This window comes from Eutrigla gurnardus, assembly GCF_963514095.1.
Source record: "Eutrigla gurnardus genome assembly, chromosome: 3".
NCBI lineage: Eukaryota > Metazoa > Chordata > Actinopteri > Perciformes > Triglidae > Eutrigla > Eutrigla gurnardus.
In genome coordinates this window covers 11,280,676-11,301,289 of record NC_139917.1, presented here as the reverse complement: position 1 = coordinate 11,301,289, position 20,614 = coordinate 11,280,676, and the positions used below count along the sequence as shown (strand labels likewise).

The 20,614-nt window shown below is 41.4% G+C and overlaps 1 protein-coding gene and 1 long non-coding RNA gene across 4 annotated transcripts; both read right to left on the bottom strand.

Annotated features, from left to right (window-relative positions):
- Positions 1–3,094: 3,094 nt before the first annotated feature.
- On the bottom strand, positions 3,095–8,109 carry LOC311010200 (uncharacterized protein). Of its 2 annotated transcripts, none has more exons than XR_014596748.1 (5): positions 7,901–8,109; positions 7,351–7,719; positions 6,556–6,693; positions 3,700–3,749; positions 3,095–3,619 (listed from the first exon to the last, which is right to left on the bottom strand). XR_014596748.1 is itself a non-coding variant. In XM_084004808.1 (5 exons), exons 1-5 carry the CDS (start codon positions 7,935–7,937, stop codon positions 3,500–3,502), a joined length of 726 nt encoding a protein of 241 aa, XP_083860934.1. In that variant the 5' UTR covers positions 7,938–8,109; the 3' UTR covers positions 3,095–3,499. The 2 variants fall into 2 exon arrangements, 1 of the variants encoding a protein (XP_083860934.1); XM_084004808.1 differs by having other exon boundaries at positions 6,556–6,705.
- Positions 8,110–14,622: 6,513 nt separating this feature from the next.
- On the bottom strand, positions 14,623–19,110 carry LOC311010220. 2 transcript variants are annotated; one of them, XR_014596750.1, is made up of 5 exons: positions 18,902–19,110; positions 18,352–18,720; positions 17,557–17,706; positions 15,526–15,575; positions 14,623–15,445 (listed from the first exon to the last, which is right to left on the bottom strand). It is a non-coding gene; the product is annotated as an uncharacterized lncRNA (long non-coding RNA). The 2 variants fall into 2 exon arrangements; XR_014596751.1 differs by having other exon boundaries at positions 17,557–17,694.
- Positions 19,111–20,614: the final 1,504 nt, after the last annotated feature.

Here is a 20,614-nt window from a genome sequence, read left to right as displayed (position 1 = left end):
AGCGCAACTTCACCGAGTCTGAGCTGGAAACGCTCTTAAACGAAGTCGAGACTCGAAGACCAGTATTATTTGGTAGCCTCTCATCAGGCATAAACACAAAAAAAAAGAAATGTGAGTGGGAGCGTGTGTGTGAGGCAGTCAACGCTGTGGGGTCGGAGCAGCGCACGAATCACTATTACTTTTTGTAAAATATATATATATATATGCTACCGTTAGTGGGAAACAAACAGAAGGACAAAACAACTTCATTACAAGGATTGACAAGACTGATCACACTTATATTAATGACCGTGGCTACTGCAGTGTGACATTTCCAACTTTACGCACGCGTTTATCGACACAAATACTGAACACAAGGAGACAATAAAGGGCTTGTTAGATAGCTCTGCCGCTCTATTTTCACCAGGGAAAAACAAATGCACATATTTGAATGCACGTGCCCAAATGGGCATTGTGCTGGTTTACATTCGGGGCACAATTAAACGGATACATTTACTCACCGAGAAGCCACCCATCGCGCACCGTGCCAGCCTCCAGCCTGTTACCAACCATGCTATTAGTAAGAATGAACGAGCGTTGAACCAGGCCACCTTGCCACGATGTTGGTGAGCTGCATTTGCGCATCACATATTATTTGAACATTTATTGAATGAAAATGTTTCCTGTTGACAAAAACAAATTCATCCTGTGATGGCGCTTACAGCAACATGTGTGCAGTCAATAGCTCCGATTACATTAGGGAAACCGGCTCTTGCTGCAAATTGCGCTTTAATGTTGGCCTGTTCAACAGCATTGTATGGGAATTTGATGTACCTGGATGACATTCTTATGATCCCGTCCGACACAGCTGGCATGGCTCGGCTCAGAGTGGACTGGCACACTCCTGACCGGTCGGCCAGTTCCCTCTGGAAGGCTCCTGTTGCCAGAAACCCCAGAGTGGTCAGCACCTGTGTGGGCACGGACAACCCCTGGCTCCTGGCTGTGTTTCTTTCTAGGGCCGGCCACAGCTCTGTGCACAGCTCCAGTAACACTTGCCTCGGCAACCTAAAACGACTCATGAGCCAGTTGTCGTCATTTGCTAACATATCCTCCCGTTCTCTAAACACCCTCTCACGTCTGATGTTACCGTTTGCGATGTCTTCTAACAAGGCCAAGGCTGCCATTGTTAATGCCATTTTTTCATCACTTTGCGCATGCTTTTATATCCATCCATATGATTGCAAACACGTGTGTGTTAATTGTCCATTAATGTGTCTCTGATGTGCACATTACTCTGAGGACTAATTGTTTTCACATAATTAACAGTTTCCCAGCATCACCTCAGAGTGTCGCCAAAGGAACAATAGCTGTAGAAACGTGCGTACGCCAGCCATGAAGCTGGCGTGGGACACCGCACATTTCCACGCTCATTTCACTTTTGATACATCTGAACGTTGGCGTGGAAAATTAGCGCTAATTTGCTAGCATGTAGCTTGTCCTTAGGATCCAAAGGGGGGTGAAGTTAGAAGCGACCAAGCACTTCCACGTTGTCCCTATTTAAATACGGTTACGCGAGTAGTTACACGACCCAAGTTTGGTTACACAAAATGAAACATGCCAATTTTTCTAAGCGGATAACAAGGATAACTATATAGTATGGCGGAATAACAACTGGAAGCACTTCGACGTCGGCGCAGTAATATCATCACTCCGCTCCCCCTCTTACTTCCGTCAATAGAACTTACGTGACTGCACGCCGTCGCCTGCGCTACCTGTAGTAGTTTGTGCACAGTTGAGGAAGCATCAGGTTGTAGTAAGATAGTTTGTGAACAATCAAACATCATGGTTATAACGTGGATCGTACAGGGTTGTGAAAACAAGCAGAAGGTATATAGTCCCGTCATGTTTTGAGTGATGATATTACTGCGCCGACGTCGAAGTGCTTCCAGTTGTTATTCCGCCATACTATATAGTTATCCTTGTTATCCGCTTAGAAAAATTGGCATGATTCATTTTGTGTAACCAAACTTGGGTCGTGTAACTACTCGCGTAACCGTATTCAAATAGGGACAACGTGGAAGTGCTTGGTCGCTTCTAACTTCACCCCCCTTTGGATCCTAAGGAATATACTGGGACAAGCTACATGCTAGCAAATTAGCGCTGCGCGGAGTGCGCGCAAGAGCCATTGAGTGCACGCACAGAGGAGAGGGAGGTATGTATCACCTCGTCTAAGATCAGAGCAGAACATAGTTCAGTATGGAAATGCGGTGGTGTTTTCCTTTAAACGACTCATGAGCCAGTTGTCGTCATTTGCTAACATATCCTCCCGTTTTCTAAACACCCTCTCACGTCTGATGTTACCGTTTGCGATGTCTTCTAACAAGGCCAAGGCTGCCATTGTTAATGCCAAATTTTCATCACTTTGCGCATGCTTTTATATCCATCCATATGATTGCAAACACGTGTGTGTTAATTGTCCATTAATGTGTCTCTGATGTGCACATTACTCTGAGGACTAATTGTTTTCACATAATTAACAGTTTCCCAGCATCACCTCAGAGTGTCGCCAAAGGAACAATAGCTGTAGAAACGTGCGTACGCCAGCCATGAAGCTGCCGTGGGACACCGCACATTTCCACGCTCATTTCACTTTTGATACATCTGAACGTTGGTGTGGAAAATTACGTACGCCATGCTTTTGTGCGTACGCAACATTGATACATGAGGCCCCTGGTCTTTTCCATCTGGCTGATTGCAGTGATGTCACAGGAACTCCATATTTGGGCATAGGCTTGATTGAAGGTCTAGCCGGCTGTGTCCCATGGGCTCCCTCTAGGGGCCGGAGTGTAAATACCGGAAATGGCACATAATGGTGGTTTCGTACTTCTCCTCTTATGCTCCTCCGTGGCCCGGTTTCATAGTACTTTGCCAGGTGTTTATTTGTCTGTGGTCATATTGTTGGCAGCAGTTGTATGGTAACTCGGAATGGGAGAATATAGGGTTTAATTATTGGGATATCATCACAAGTGATTTGAAAAAAAATTCTAGTTCACTATTATGATAGAACAACAACACAGGTTACACAAATATATGTTTTAATGTATTCATCCTTATTTAATGCTTGGAGGCATGATCATTCATGAGCATCTAATATATGATGATTTGGATGTTCAATAAGAAAATGTTGTGTCCCATCTGTTATGCAATAACAATATTTGTTTCCGAACTGACTGTTTAGTGATTCCAGTATGTTTTGGTGCACATTTATGGACATTTGGTTGATTATTGGGTAATACCATTAATACATTTTGGCCAGGATAATCGTGATATGAACTATTCATATCGTGATTTGAACAATTCACATAATAACAGTGGAGTCATGGCACATTTTTCAGATGTCTAGTTGAGCTCAAAAGAAACTTTGAGTTTGAAGATGGCCGTGGTCCAAGAAAGGTCACTGTTGAGGTGATCCCGTCGGAAGATGGTATGTAGTTATGTTTGTTTTGTTTTGTTTTAAACTCTACATCCTGGAGGTATTGATGGCAGAATAGGTGCTGAAGTCAGAAGTCCGGCTTTTCTTCTTCTGTGGTCTCTGTGATGCCTGCTGGATTTCTAGTGCAGCATAACACACGTCTTCATCCTAAAATTTGACATTTGAGAAAATCGTGATTGTGTATTGATTTATTGCCATGTTTCAATGTATTTTACTGTTAGACCTACCTGATGCAGTCTTGTTTGAGGTCTTTGCTGATCAGCTTCAGTTTCTTTTGCTGCAGAAATCAATACGTCACTACATCAGAGAGGTCGCATTAAACAAATGCTTTCCCTCTTTGACTAAAATGTATTTTCTTTACAATGACGGAAACATTTTGATGGACTACAACTCTGATGGTGTTCTGAATTTAAAAAAAAAGAAAAAAATTGCAGACCTAACCAAATACTTGCCCTCCTGGCCTTTTTTTTTTGACAATGACAGAAACATTTTGACAAACTCTGAGGTTGTGCAAAGGCAGTTAGGCAATTTCATTATTTCTATTGATCTGAATTTAGAAAAACTGCAAACCTAATGTACACGTCAGGCCCTTGGTCATCTCTGAAACTAGCATGTTGGCTTATTCTGCACTTTCTCTGTTAAATCAACTAAAGGCACACTGTTTGATAAAGGTGACTATGACATCCACCTAATGTTTTTGCATCATCGCGGTACCTCTCCTGGATGGTACCACAGCTCATACACTGAGAATCTCTTTCTATTGTTTTGTATGCAACCTACTGATTTTAAGTTACTGCCTAGTGCCTAAGAGTTACAAGTGTTGCACATCGTCAAATAATGGTCATATGCCTCATAATCACTTCAGCAGTTTGAATATTTTCAAGTCAAGTTGCAGCGCAATGTTTCACTGGTGCATGCATGTTAGGGATCGCCCTTTCGCTCATATGTTGGCGACTAGCTCACACATAGCATGGTTCCAGTATATTATCAAGTCCCAGGAAGCAATGCTTTTGAGCGTCTCTACAGCCTCAGTTATATTTTGGGCAGGTGGAGAATGTGATGGTCACTTGACTACAAATGTCTCCTCCAATGCGATTTGATTGGCCTCGGACGTATCTGCTCGTAGCGTTTCTGGGTCTGGTTAAATGGTTTGGGAGATTTGTGATATTTCCACAACATTTTGCCTCTAGTTTACACATCCTGCATATGGATTTGCTTTTTTCCATCTCTCCTGTGTACTTTTTAAACCTAAAATTCTGCAGATGTACACCACAAAGGCCACTTAGACTAAGTGTAAGTTTATTTGTTTATTGTTAATAAACCCCTTTTGAACATACTGCTGTGTTCATTAATGTTAATCATGTATAATAATGAATTATATCAACCTCTTCTCTGCAAATAATTCACAATTCCTTAAACTGTTTGTATTCATATGCTAATAGTTATTAATTATTGGCATTTGAGTATAAACTCCTTTATACTGAGTCCAGGGGTGCAGTCGAATAGTCTTTTTTGCTTAGGAAGGTTCCTAACTGAAGAAGTGACCCGGAAGTAAACAAGTGGCCGCCATGATAAGAGCTGTTCGAATTCTCTAAATGCATAGGAAAGGAGCTCCAATGCTTCCTTTCAGAGCTCCTTTAGCATAGGATGCAACGGACCTTCCTATGCGATAGGAAAGGAGATTACGCCGACCCACAATTCTTTGCGAGAGCAACATTTAAAGTGCCGCACACGTCGGCCGTTCATGAAAACAAACGATATGTGCATTTACATATTTAACAATGACTTTCATGCAGACATATAGTAATTGGAATAGTGATGATAAATGTGTGGACAGTGATAATAATTTAATGATACTTTTATTTATTTCAATCATTTTACAAATGTTTGACAAAAACGAAACTAAAACCACCAATGAAAAGTAAATAAAACAACGGTCAAACAGAAAGGAGGAGCTGCTGGACCTGAAGCTGTTCAGTGAACCAGCTGTATATAAAACCAACATGTGGAGAAGTGGACGACGCGTTTTTTGTAGTCCATTATTGTAGTTTCCCCAGCGCAGACGCACGTCAATCGCCGGTGCCGATCATCAGCTGTCAATCATCAGCGGCCGCAATAATGACGTAGCTTAGTGAAAGTCCGGTCGGATTCTCTGAGCACCGCGGTAGACTATTCCTAAGCCCTTTTGAGTTCTCCTATCGCCTTTCCTTAACCCCGTAACGTTTTCCCCAGAGGTCAAGGAATAGGAGTTAGGAATAGGAGTTAGGACCTTATTTTTTGACTATTCGACTGCACCCCAGGTTAGGTTATCTTTTCCCTCATTCTAGGGTGGTGCCCAGTTTTTTATTAATTATATTGATAATATTATTAATATCTACAGTTGTATTGATATTAATATCAATCTGCTCCTTCTAGTTCCCCAACAGCGTGTTCCATACATTATTTATTTAAAAAACACTAATACAAATATACACTGTAGTGTCGGTGCACATTCATTGTATCAAATTGATCGTCCATCCATCCATCCTCTACCGTTTATCCTGTATTCAGGGTCGCGGGGGGACTGGAGCCGATCCCAGCTCAAATTGATCGTCAAAAAAGATGGCTAGAATAATTTCCAAAATTCAAAACATTTTTATCCACTGAAATATTCTGTTTCAATACACGTTGATTGGCATTCAGCCTTTCAAAAACAACTTTTTTACTGAGCTCAAAAAATGTTTTGCCCTCTCACGGCTGCTTGCTGCACACAAAGCCCATAGAAATAAATTATATTTCTATTAGATACCACCTTTAATCAGACCTTTAATCATGATAATGATATGTCTCATTATCATGAAATATGAAAACGACCAATCATCGTAGATTATGAAGACATTTTTACGGAATTATCAAAATTACAGACATCAAGAAAGTCTAACTCAACCACTGCCCCAGCATAGTACACTTAAACTCAAACACACATCAATATAAGAGACTTGAATCCAGGTTTCTCTGTGATTTAAATTCATTTTGTTGATTATCACAAATATATTTCTGACATCATAATGTTAAGCTCGAAACAAGAGATATACAGTACTTACCTTTTTTCATGCAGAGGTGATGAACCACAAGAGTTGAGATAAGAGAGGAAAGAACAGCTAAAGCTGGACACAAAGAGTAGAGCAGAATCCAACATGCACCACTGTCTCGTGGAGTCTCATGGTGAGGCTCGCTGGAGTCTGAATCAGAGTCTGAATCAGAAAACAAAGGTGTTTCAATGAGCTTCATTAAACTCTGGTCTCACCAAAATGCCAAATTTAAAACATGCTGTGCAAGCTGCTCTGAAGTGTAATAGCTGTTCCATGACCTCAGGGACCAAGAACCCCAACAATAAAACACTGTTGGGTTTGAATTAAATTCAGCAGCATTCAGGTTTTCATTGAGCATAAAAAATTACTATACTTCATTGACATTCGACACATTGTTCTGCCAAAACCCATGCTTGGTGTTGACCTTGTCTGTTTTGGTGGACTTTTTTCAAGTTTGGCCCCATTTCGGAATTAGCTTCAAAGAAATATCTATTTGTCTTTGGTTTATCACACCTTCATCTCTTTCAAGAATAAAGTGAAATGTGCAGCGTTTAACTTTGTTTAAACCTCAGATTTAAAAAGTAAAATTATGCTAAATCTCACAATGCACAAACATACTAATGTACACTATTTCATTCCAGACTGGCATGTTGACACACATAGTGTTAAGATACAGTATGTTTCATGTGCTCTGTTTCATGTTTTCCTACTGTATATTGATTGATTGAAGAATTAGTCAAATACAGATACATTCAGTGGAGGTCACACATAGATCTTACAGGCATAAAGTCAGACCAGCGTACTTACTGAAGAGGATCCTTGTTGTGACGCTGCCATATTTATAAACAGATGTGCTTCTCCTCTCTTCAGTTCCACAGTAGTAAAGTCCTTCATCAGAATCAGTGATGTTCTCGATTAGCAGGTCATAGGAATCAGAAGAATTGTTTCTCACAAATTTAAAACGAGGCAGAATATTTCTGGGATCATCGGTTAACTTGAGTGAACGGTAGTTTATTTTAAGGACAAGAGAAGGCTGGTTCTCATGAGAGCAGTTCCTGTACCACACTATGAATACTCCAGATGATACTTTACAGTCACAGTAGAGAGTGACGTTGTCTCCTGGTCTGACTATCACCTTCAACACTGATCCAGAATCATCACTGCAGGATACAACTCCTGGAATACAAACAACGGTAAATGCAGATTGAAACGTGTACACTGTTGCACGGTTCCACATGACAGAAGATCCAGGTTCCTACTCAATACAACACCAATGAGAATGTAGGTATGATTTCATCTAAAAATGGAACCTAATATTCCTAATTAAATAATCAAAAATGTATATCAAAAGAATTACCTAAGAGAGCGACCAAAAAAATGTGCAGAATGTCCATGTGTGATGATGATGATCGAGAGTCAAAATGACATCCAAGAAGGTCTTACTCACCTCTGCACTGAATCTTCCGCCAAAGGAAGTTCATGTGATTGGCCAGTCAAGTGGAACTTTTCTTCTGTGGCTGTTTTCTATTGATGTGAAGGTATGTGCTATTCTGGGCTTTTGTGTTAACTCCGTGATTACTTGGTAACTGTACAATATGACCAACCCCACGACACTCCAGCATCTAACAGAGGTTTTTCCATTTACATGATAGATTTAGGCTTGGTAATACTTAAGGACCAGTAGACGTAAAAAATACTCGAATTGGACAACAAATGTTTGTGCAGTGCACAGAGTGCAGAAGCTTCCAATTCTGGGAAGTTGTCATATAGACCCCTTTTACCATTGATGTCATCAAAACATTCATTGGCATGTTGGCAACGGAATTGCCGTTTTTCTCCAGCCATCCAGACGAGTTAACAAACTGTAAACATTGAAGTAAAACTGTTACCAGCATCAAAATGTCTGATTGTGATATATTAGGTTCCCAGAATCGATATTCCAACAGAGGACTGAAGTTTTACAGAATTCCAACAGGATCACAACCATTTCAGATCAACAGGTGCTTTGGTTTAACGAGTGACAGTGTTAACTGATCACTTTCAGCTGAATACATCCGTGGTTGCTCATAGTAACTTAAAATGGTTGGCGTAGAGAAAAAACACTGATGAGTACGTATTGATTAATTGAAGGCAAGACAACAGCTGCCATCATTACGTGCAACCACAGACACATTTGACTGAGAGTCACCAGTTAACACGGTCACTTGTTAAACCAAAACACCCACAGTGTCTTTGGCTGCAGCTATGTTCGTTTGAAGCGGTTGTTTTAAAGACTCAAATTAAAACTTTGGGCCCTAGTTTCGTAGACCAGGCGCAGTCAGCTCTCTGCGCACCTGCGCCACGCCGACGGGGTGTGTCCGCCTGAACTTTGCAAGTTTCGTGCACCGCGCAGGCTCACGCAGGCACACCTCCCGTCACTCCCACCCGCGCAAGTGGGAAAGAGGGAGGAGAAGAAGGCATGAGTGGGAGACGAGGAGGAGAAGAGGCGTGGACTGGGATTAACACAGCCGATACAGATCTTCACCAATCAAATGAGCTCCTCTCCTCACCTTTAATGCGTTAGGGGAGGTTCAGTGCAAGTTCCGTCACTTGACAACCCGATGACAGAAGCAGCGCCGGCGCTCCCACCACGCGCATCACGCACTGTGCGCGCGTATCATAATAATAACAATGCCGATATTATAGAAAACAGGAGAGAGAGAGGGAGATGTTTTGGTCCGAGAGGCTGAGTTTCCGTTACGCGTGCCATCTGCCTTTGATCTGACGTCAGATGTGACCATTGTAAATTCTATTGCATGAATGCCAAACACGCTATTTCCTCTGTTGGCTGCAATACTCAAAACAAAAGCCTGCATATACTTGCATTGTCAGAGGACGTCACGACCCAGTGGAGTCACTTAATATCTGATGGAAATGTGCCTACTTTGGAAAATGTTTGTGTGCAAATCATTATCATTTCACTGAAGACAGCCTTGTCAACATGGGTCACTACTAATCTGGATTCGCCTCCAACCTGTGGATAAAGCTTGATGCTAACTATCCCTGACTCAACCACAGACATTAAAGCTGTATGTTTTGCCACTTTTATGTTGTTTTACCGTTTATCTTGGCGAATTGCTTGATAAAGTTAGAGTTAGCATGTTGCGTGGCTAAAATGGCTAGCTTCCAATGAACTTCCATAGTAGTGATCCAGCCTTGATAGATCAATGTTGGTGTAACGTTGACGTTATGTAGTACTACTGTGAGAGGCTTTTCTCATGTTAAACAACATTCAAAACCTGGAAAATAACATGATCAATATACTTGGGAATGTTGTGTTGAATTACACTCAACAAAAATATAAACGCAACACTTTTGTTTTTGCTCCCATTTTTCATGAGATGGACTTAAAGATCTAAAATTCATTCCAGATACACAATATTACCATTTCTCTCAAACATTGTTCACAAATCTGTCTAAATGTGTGATAGTGAGCACTTCTGCTTTGCTGAGATAATCCATCCCACCTCACAGGTGTGCCACATCAAGATGCTGATCTGACATCATGATTAGTGCACAGGTGTGCCTTATACTGCCCACAATAAAAGGCCACTCTGAAATGTGCAGTTTTGTCTCACAGCAAAATGCCACAGATGCCACAAGCATTGAGGGAGCGTGCAATTGGCATGCTGACAGCAGGAATGTCAACCAGATCTGTTGCTCATGCATTGAATGTTCATTTCTCCACCATAAGCCGTCTCCAAAGGCGTTTCAGAGAATATGGCAGTACATCCAACCGGCCTCACAACCGCAGACCACGTGTAACCACACCAGCCCAGGACCTCCACATCCAGCAGGTTCACCTCCAAGATCGTCTGAGACCAGCCACTCAGACAGCTGCTGAAACAATTGGTTTGCATAACCAAACAATTTCTGCACAAACTGTCAGAAACCGTCTCAGGGAAGCTCAACTGCATGCTCGTCGTCCTCATCGGGGTCTTGACCTGACTCCAGCTCGTCGCCGTAACAGACTTGAGTGGGCAAATGCTCACATTCGATGGCGTCTGGCACGTTGGAGAGGTGTTCTCTTCACGGATGAATCTCGGTTTACATTGTTCAGGGCAGATGGCAGACAGCGTGTGTGGCGTCGTGTGGGTGAACGCTTTGCTGATGTCAATGTTGTGGATCGAGTGGCCCATGGTGGTGGTGGGGTTATGGTATGGGCAGGCATCTGTTATGGACGAAGAACACAGGTGCATTTTATTGATGGCATTTTGAATGCACAGAGATACCGTGATGAGATCCTGAGGCCCATTGTTGTGCCATACATCCATGAACATCACCTCATGTTTCAGCAAGATAATGCACGGCCCCATGTTGCAAGGATCTGTACACAATTCTTGGAAGCTGAAAATGTCCCAGTTCACACGTCACCCATTGAGCATGTTTGGGATGTGCTTGACCGGCGTATACGACAGCGTGTACCAGTTCCCACTAATATCCAGCAACTTCGCACAGCCATTGAAGAGGAGTGGACCAACATTCCACAGGCCACAATTGACAATCTGATAAACTCTATGCGAAGAAGATGTGTTGCACTGCATGAGGCAAATGGTGGTCACACCAGATACTGACTGGTTCTGAGTCCCCAGACCCCCAATAAAGCAAAAAAATGCACATTTCAGGGTGGCCTTTTATTGTGGACAGTATAAGGTACACCTGTGCACTAATCATGATGTCAGATCAGCATCTTGATGTGGCACACCTGTGAGGTGGGATGGATTATCTCAGCAAAGCAGAAGTGCTCACTATCACACATTTAGACTGATTTGTGAACAATGTTTGAGAGAAATGGTAATATTGTGTATCTGGAATGAATTTTAGATCTTTTAGTCCATCTCATGAAAAATGGGAGCAAAAACAAAAGTGTTGCGTTTATATTTTTGTTGAGTGTACATTAGCATTAACATAGCCTATCGATCCGACCACAATTGACAAAACAAGCTTTTTAAAAGTTATTTTATACTGCTGTAGCTAAAGCACTACTTCACCAGTGAAAACATTAATCTGTATTGAAAGTGGGTGATATATGTAGTCCATCCATCCATTTTCTACCGCTTATCCTGTGTTCAGGGTCACGGGGGGCTGGAGCCGATCCCAGCTATCATTGGGCGAAGGCAGGGTACACCCTGGACAGGTCGCCAGTCTATCACAAGGAGACATGTAGAGACAAACAACCATTCACACTCACATTCACACCTACGGGCAATTTAGAGTCATCAATTAACCTATCCCCATCCTGCATGTCTTTGGACTGTGGGAGGAAGCCGGAGAATCCAGGAGAACCCACGCTTACACGGGGAGAACATGCAAACTCCACACAGAAGGAATCCGGGGCCGACCCGGGAATCGAACCCGGGGTCCTTTCGCTGTGAGTCGAGAATGCTACCCACTACACCACCGTGCAGCCAATATATGTAGTTGAAATGTAAAATTTATTTCGAGCCTTCTTGACCGAGAAAAGGCAGACTGACTTTTTGGCGCATGTGGATGGAAGACAACAACTTCCACAATGCACAGTTTCGCAGGCCACTCCCACTGATGCGGACCGACCAGTGGTGGCGATTACCGACCAACCGGTGGTGCCGATTGCAGAACGACTGGTGGTAGCGAGCCCAGACTGACAGGCGGCCAGTGGATTTTGGAGCGCAGAGCAGCATTTTTATTCTAAAATGACCGGTCCAGTTCCGCACCCCGAGTCTGCTGTGAGGTCCCACCACTGATCTGTACTAGGTCTGTAGCCTTAAGCCTTGGTTATGCTTCCGCGTAGTGATCACGCAATGGCCACGCAGTTGCTTGGACAGTTGTGAGACCGTGATGGTTCTGCGTTGGGTTTACGTGCCGAAATGCAATTCAATGCCACATCGGTAGAGGGCGCTATGTTTTTTTCTTAAGACTGACCGACTGACTGAGACTCTTGTGACGTATATCGTCGTTAGCCTCGTTATAGCCTATTTGTTTACCTTCCGGCTGGATGGAGACCGATACAGAGAGACTGCTGGCGTTGGAGATCGTGATTTTCGATTGAGACTTTTAAAAATGGCGGTGTTTATGAGTGGAAACCGAAAAAGCGGTCTCCAGCGGATGTAGTTAGCCGACCAATCACAGCCAATGCCGCTGCGTTGGTGCTGCGTCGGTGCTGCGTCGCCTTGACGCATGTCTAGGATTTTTGGGAGGTGCACGTCAGGCCCTTGCGGTGGACGTAAGGGGGGTCCACAAGGACATAATGGGTCCGTAAGCCCCCTTGCGTTGTGTCAACGCGGAAGCATAACTTGGGCATTAGTGGGGTCCGCCCCCTATAGACTGGTTGAAAACATTAGGTACTAGTGTTGTCGTCTTACCCCCTCTAACCTAAGCAGCCTCCGATGACACAAAATGACAATATTTGCATCATCGGAGACTCTTTTTTCAGAAGAGAAATACGGAGATCTCCCATCTCTGGGGAAAATGAGGGAATGATGCATGACCATTCAAAAATACTTCCGGGTTTCTAACGATACAATGCTTAATGCAAATGGGTAAAGTATTCCTTGATGTGCCTTGTTATTCAAAATGAATATAGCGTATGTCAAACTCACCGCGCACCTCTGAACTCAGACGGGATGCTGTTTGATTAGCCAGGGTATCTGAGACTTCCAAAACATGTACAAAGCAGCAATAGGGGTTATTTAAGCCATCAATGATGAAAAATTGGCGGCTCAACAGATGCTTGGTGTGAACGCCACTTGAGTGTATGTCATCATGGCCAAATGTTGTCCTGAAGGCAACCGACTCTATCGGTAAATACCACAGATGCAGTTTAGAGTACTTTGCCAGGCGTTTATACGTCTTCGGGCATATTTTTTGGCTGCAGTAGTATGGTAACTAGGAATGAGACGATATAGGTTTTTTTAATCACAATTTTTGTTCATGGTAAATATTGTCATGAGTAAATGCTGTAATAGATGTTTAGTTCACTATTATGATGGATGGAAAAATAAAAATGATCCTGATTTAACCAATTCTGGATACAAAATATTTTTTAAATATTTATCATTCATTTATGCTGGGAGACCATATGATTCATGATAATCTTGTTTATGATAATTTGGATGAACAATTGTGTCTCATCTGTTATGCAATACAAATATTTAGTTTCCTAACTAAATGTGAAGTTATTTCAGTATGTTTTGGTGCACATGTTTGACCATTTTTATGATTATCGGGATAATATCTGTGCCGCCCTTAATATATGTGCTTAACTCTTGAATGGCCGTCCTATTTTTGAAGAAAAGGCTGAAAACAACATACCCAAAGTAAAATGGTTACTGTTTTTGAACCCCTATGACTACAGGCACAAAGCTGAGCATTCCTGAAAGATAACCCTTTGAATTTTCTGCCAGTGAAGCACTGGCTCTCTTGATGGACAGATTGTTCAGCCAATTCGGATCGCAGAATCGTGGAAGGGGGCCTATTTTGTCGCCAAGAAGCCGCCGTACACGGAAATACGAAGCTTTGTTGTTCGCCCGTCATCGAAGAGCGATAACTAGCTATAAACAATATTTTGTTCAGAAACTCACAACGTCAACACATGGCGTGTTATGGATGGAGTAAGCGTGCTCGTGGGACTAACTGAAGTGGCTACTTTTGTTCGTTGGACTCTTACCTTTCTCTGGATATAAGGATTAGCATGCTACATGTTGTTTTTGGACTTCCAGACAGCTCGAAAGGTAGGGAACGCTTGGCTTGTTGTTGTTATTTTTCTGTGCACTCCTTGCACACATGCTGTGTTTGCTTTTGATGTGTTTTCCGTGAGCCTAAAACGGCTTACTTTGTTCTATTCGCGAGACTCGTAGCTTTCAAATGATGTGTAATATGACGCAGACGCATTTAAAATAATATGCGATTAAACGGAATGAATGCGAAACTAGTGCAAAAACGGCCCGCATGAGGGTCCTGACTAAATATCAGGATTTATATTGGCATTAATTTAAATGCCTTCTTTTTTTCATTTATCCACAGGTTTATTGACTTGTAAGTGTGGAACTGAGAACACACAAACATGGCATAATCAGATAAATTACTTGTGCTTGTAAATATATGTAAACATATATAAACATATCTTTATTGTTAGTTATAACTCATTTTCCACCTTCTCACTTCACTCAAGTTTACATGTTTCACATATTTAATTTTTTTATACTATCAATCAAGTGACTCATAACATTCATATTTCGAACATGTCATTGATCAGCTACTATTCTCCTCGTGACTGTAAGCAAAGCATACATTATGAATCAAATCAATAGACTAGCTTGTTGGCCGTTTTACAACATGAAATCAACTGAGACTTTCTTATCAGCATTTTTCCTCGAACTTCACAAACAATCTTTTTTTTTACTGACAAATAATGAACAAAAGGACATAAACTGACAATACATACTGATGACGCCCCGTATAGCATAAGATGTGAACAGATGTTTGCTGATGTCAACAGATGGTGTAGAATAGCTGTTCTATATGCAATATGCCTCCTCTAGAACTCTTCCTGTGTCTTTTCAAGAGACCACTCCCCCCTAATGGCAGTATTTTAGACTACGAGAACTATTAAAACTAAACCATGGTGACAGAAAGATATCGTTAATCGCAATTATTTTGGCCAGTGATATGAAATATTCATCATTCGTCATAATCGTGCAGTCATGGCACTTTACAGATGTCTAGTTGAAGATAGGCGTGGTCCAAGCAAGGACTTTATGCCCCTGCCCTGATTTGGTGTCGCTGCTGCAGTGATCCCATCGCAAGATGAATAAATTATGGTAGAATAGATGCTGAAGTCAAAAGTCTGCTGGATTTCTAGTGCAGCATAACACACATCTTCATCCTACAATTTGAGGTTTGAGAAAATTTTGATTGCGTATTGATTTATTGCCATGTTTCAATGTATTTTACTGTTACACCTACCTGATGCAGTCTTGTTTGAGGTCTTTGCTGATCAGCTTGAGGTTCTTTTGCTGCAGATATCAATACATAACTACATCAGAGAGGTCGCATTAAACAAATGCTTTCCCTCTTTGACTAAAATGTATTTTCTTTACAATGACGGAAACATTTTGATGGACTACAACTCTGATGGTGTTCTGAATTTAAAAAAAAAGAAAAAAATTGCATACCTAACCAAATACTACAATGACAGAAACATTTTGACAAACTCTGAGGTTGTGCAAAGGCAGTTAGGCAATTTCATGATTTCTATTGATCTGAATTTAGAATAACTGCAAACCTAATGTACACGTCAGGCCCTTGGTCATCTCTGAAACTAGCATGTTGGCTTATTCTGCACTTTCTCTGTTAAATCAACTAAAGGCACACTGTTTGATAAAGGTGACTATGACATCCACCTAATGTTTTTGCATCATCGTCGTACCTCTCCTGGATGGTACCACAGCTCATACACTGAGAATCTCTTTCTATTGTTTTGTATGCAACCTACTGATTTTGAGTTACTGTCTAGTGCCTAAGAGTTACAAGTGTTGCACATCGTCAAATAATGGTCATATGCCTCATAATCACTTCAGCAGTTTGAATATTTTCAAGTCAAGTTGCAGCGCAATGTTTCACTGGTGCATGCATGTTAGGGATCGCCCTTTCGCTCATATGTTGGCGACTAGCTCACACATAGCATGGTTCCAGTATATTATCAAGTCCCAGGAAGCAATGCTTTTGAGCGTCTCTACAGCCTCAGTTATATTTTGGGCAGGTGGAGAATGTGATGGTGACTTGACTACAAATGTCTCCTCCAATGCAGTTTGATTGGCCTCGGACGTATCTGCTCGTAGCGTTTCTGGGTCTGGTTAAATGGTTTGGGAGATTTGTGATATTTCCACAACATTTTGCCTCTAGTTTACACATCCTGCATATGGATTTGCTTTTTTCCATCTCTCCTGTGTACTTTTTAAACCTAAAATTCTGCAGATGTACACCACAAAGGCCACTTAGACTAAGTGTAAATTTATTTGTTTATTGTTAATAAACCCCTTTTGAACATACTGCTGTGTTCATTAATGTTAATCATGTATAATAATGAATTATATCAACCTCTTCTCTGCAAATAATTCACAATTCCTTAAACTGTTTGTATTCATATGCTAATAGTTATTAATTATTGGCATTTGAGTATAAACTCCTTTAGTCCAGGTTAGGTTATCTGTTCCCTCATTCTAGGGTGGTGCCCAGTTTTTTATTAATTATATTGATAATATTATTAATATCTACAGTTGTATTGATATTAATAATGATGTATTAATAACTGAATCTGCTCCTGCTAGTTCCCCAACAGCGTGTTCCATACATTATTTATTTAAAAAACACTAATACAAATATACACTGTAGTGTCGGTGCACATTCATTGTATCAAATTGATCGTCCATCCATCCATCGTCTACCGCTTATCCTGTATTCAGGGTCGCGGGGGGACTGGAGCCGATCCCAGCTCAAATAGATCGTAAAAAAAGATGGCTAGAATAATTTCCAAAATTCAAAACATTTTTATCCACTGAAATATTCTGTTTCAATACACGTTGATTGGCATTCAGCCTTTCAAAAACAACTTTTTTACTGAGCTCAAAAAATTGTTGCCCTCTCACGACTGCTTGCAGCACACAAAGCCCATAGAAATAAATTATATTTCTATTAGATACCACCTTTAATCAGACCTTTAATCATGATAATGATATGTCTCATTATCATGAAATATGAAAACGACCAATCATCGTAGATTATGAAGACATTTTTACGGAATTATCAAAATTACAGACATCAAGAAAGTCTAACTCAACCACTGCCCCAGCATAGTACACTTAAACTCAAACACACATCAATATAAGAGACTTGAATCCAGGTTTCTCTGTGATTTAAATTCATTTTGTTGATTATCACAAATATATTTCTGACATCATAATGTTAAGCTCGAAACAAGAGATATACAGTACTTACCTTTTTTCATGCAGAGGTGATGAACCACAAGAGTTGAGATAAGAGAGGAAAGAACAGCTAAAGCTGGACACAAAGAGTAGAGCAGAATCCAACATGCACCACTGTCTCGTGGAGTCTCATGGTGAGGCTCGCTGGAGTCTGAATCAGAGTCTGAATCAGAAAACAAAGGTGTTTCAATGAGCTTCATTAAACTCTGGTCTCACCAAAATGCCAAATTTAAAACATGCTGTGCAAGCTGCTCTGAAGTGTAATAGCTGTTCCATGACCTCAGGGACCAAGAACCCCAACAATAAAACACTGTTGGGTTTGAATTAAATTCAGCAGCATTCAGGTTTTCATTGAGCATAAAAAATTACTATACTTCATTGACATTCGACACATTGTTCTGCCAAAACCCATGCTTGGTGTTGACCTTGTCTGTTTTGGTGGACTTTTTTCAAGTTTGGCCCCATTTCGGAATTAGCTTCAAAGAAATATCTATTTGTCTTTGGTTTATCACACCTTCATATCTTTCAAGAATAAAGTGAAATGTGCAGCGTTTAACTTTGTTTAAACCTCAGATTTAAAAAGTAAAATTATGCTAAATCTCACAATGCACAAACATACTAATGTACACTATTTCATTCCAGACTGGCATGTTGACACACATAGTGTTAAGATACAGTATGTTTCATGTGCTCTGTTTCATGTTTTCCTACTGTATATTGATTGATTGAAGAATTAGTCAAATACAGATACATTCAGTGGAGGTCACACATAGATCTTACAGGCATAAAGTCAGACCAGCGTACTTACTGAAGAGGATCCTTGTTGTGACGCTGCCATATTTATAAACAGATGTGCTTCTCCTCTCTTCAGTTCCACAGTAGTAAAGTCCTTCATCAGAATCAGTGATGTTCTCGATTAGCAGGTCATAGGAATCAGAAGAATTGTTTCTCACAAATTTAAAACGAGGCAGAATATTTCTGGGATCATCGGTTAACTTGAGTGAACGGTAGTTTATTTTAAGGACAAGAGAAGGCTGGTTCTCATGAGAGCAGTTCCTGTACCACACTATGAATACTCCAGATGATACTTTACAGTCACAGTAGAGAGTGACGTTGTCTCCTGGTCTGACTATCACCTTCAACACTGATCCAGAATCATCACTGCAGGATACAACTCCTGGAATACAAACAACGGTAAATGCAGATTGAAACGTGTACACTGTTGCACGGTTCCACATGACAGAAGATCCAGGTTCCTACTCAATACAACACCAATGAGAATGTAGGTATGATTTCATCTAAAAATGGAACCTAATATTCCTAATTAAATAATCAAAAATGTATATCAAAAGAATTACCTAAGAGAGCGACCAAAAAAATGTGCAGAATGTCCATGTGTGATGATGATGATCGAGAGTCAAAATGACATCCAAGAAGGTCTTACTCACCTCTGCACTGAATCTTCCGCCAAAGGAAGTTCATGTGATTGGCCAGTCAAGTGGAACTTTTCTTCTGTGGCTGTTTTCTATTGATGTGAAGGTATGTGCTATTCTGGGCTTTTGTGTTAACTCCGTGATTACTTGGTAACTGTACAATATGACCAACCCCACGACACTCCAGCATCTAACAGAGGTTTTTCCATTTACATGATAGATTTAGGCTTGGTAATACTTAAGGACCAGTAGACGTAAAAAATACTCGAATTGGACAACAAATGTTTGTGCAGTGCACAGAGTGCAGAAGCTTCCAATTCTGGGAAGTTGTCATATAGACCCCTTTTACCATTGATGTCATCAAAACATTCATTGGCATGTTGGCAACGGAATTGCCGTTTTTCTCCAGCCATCCAGACGAGTTAACAAACTGTAAACATTGAAGTAAAACTGTTACCAGCATCAAAATGTCTGATTGTGATATATTAGGTTCCCAGAATCGATATTCCAACAGAGGACTGAAGTTTTACAGAATTCCAACAGGATCACAACCATTTCAGATCAACAGGTGCTTTGGTTTAACGAGTGACAGTGTTAACTGATCACTTTCAGCTGAATACATCCGTGGTTGCTCATAGTAACTTAAAATGGTTGGCGTAGAGAAAAAACACTGATGAGTACGTATTGATTAATTGAAGGCAAGACAACAGCTGCCATCATTACGTGCAACCACAGACACATTTGACTGAGAGTCACCAGTTAACACGGTCACTTGTTAAACCAAAACACCCACAGTGTCTTTGGCTGCAGCTATGTTCGTTTGAAGCGGTTGTTTTAAAGACTCAAATTAAAACTTTGGGCCCTAGTTTCGTAGACCAGCTCTCTGCGCACCTGCGCCACGCCGACGGGGTGTGTCCGCCTGAACTTTGCAAGTTTCGTGCACCGCGCAGGCTCACGCAGGCACACCTCCCGTCACTCCCACCCGCGCAAGTGGGAAAGAGGGAGGAGAAGAAGGCATGAGTGGGAGACGAGGAGGAGAAGAGGCGTGGACTGGGATTAACACAGCCGATACAGATCTTCACCAATCAAATGAGCTCCTCTCCTCACCTTTAATGCGTTAGGGGAGGTTTAGTGCAAGTTCTGTCACTTGACAACCCGATGACAGAAGCAGCGCCGGCGCTCCCACCACGCGCATCACGCACTGTGCGCGCGTATCATAATAATAACAATGCCAATATTATAGAAAACAGGAGAGAGAGAGGGAGATGTTTTGGTCCGAGAGGCTGAGTTTCCGTTACGCGTGCCATCTGCCTTTGATCTGACGTCAGATGTGACCATTGTAAATTCTATTGCATGAATGCCAAACACGCTATTTCCTCTGTTGGCTGCAATACTCAAAACAAAAGCCTGCATATACTTGCATTGTCAGAGGACGTCACGACCCAGTGGAGTCACTTAATATCTGATGGAAATGTGCCTACTTTGGAAAATGTTTGTGTGTAAATCATTATCATTTCACTGAAGACAGCCTTGTCAACATGGGTCACTACTAATCTGGATTCGCCTCTAACCTGTGGATAAAGCTTGATGCTAACTATCCCTGACTCAACCACAGACATTAAAGCTGTATGTTTTGCC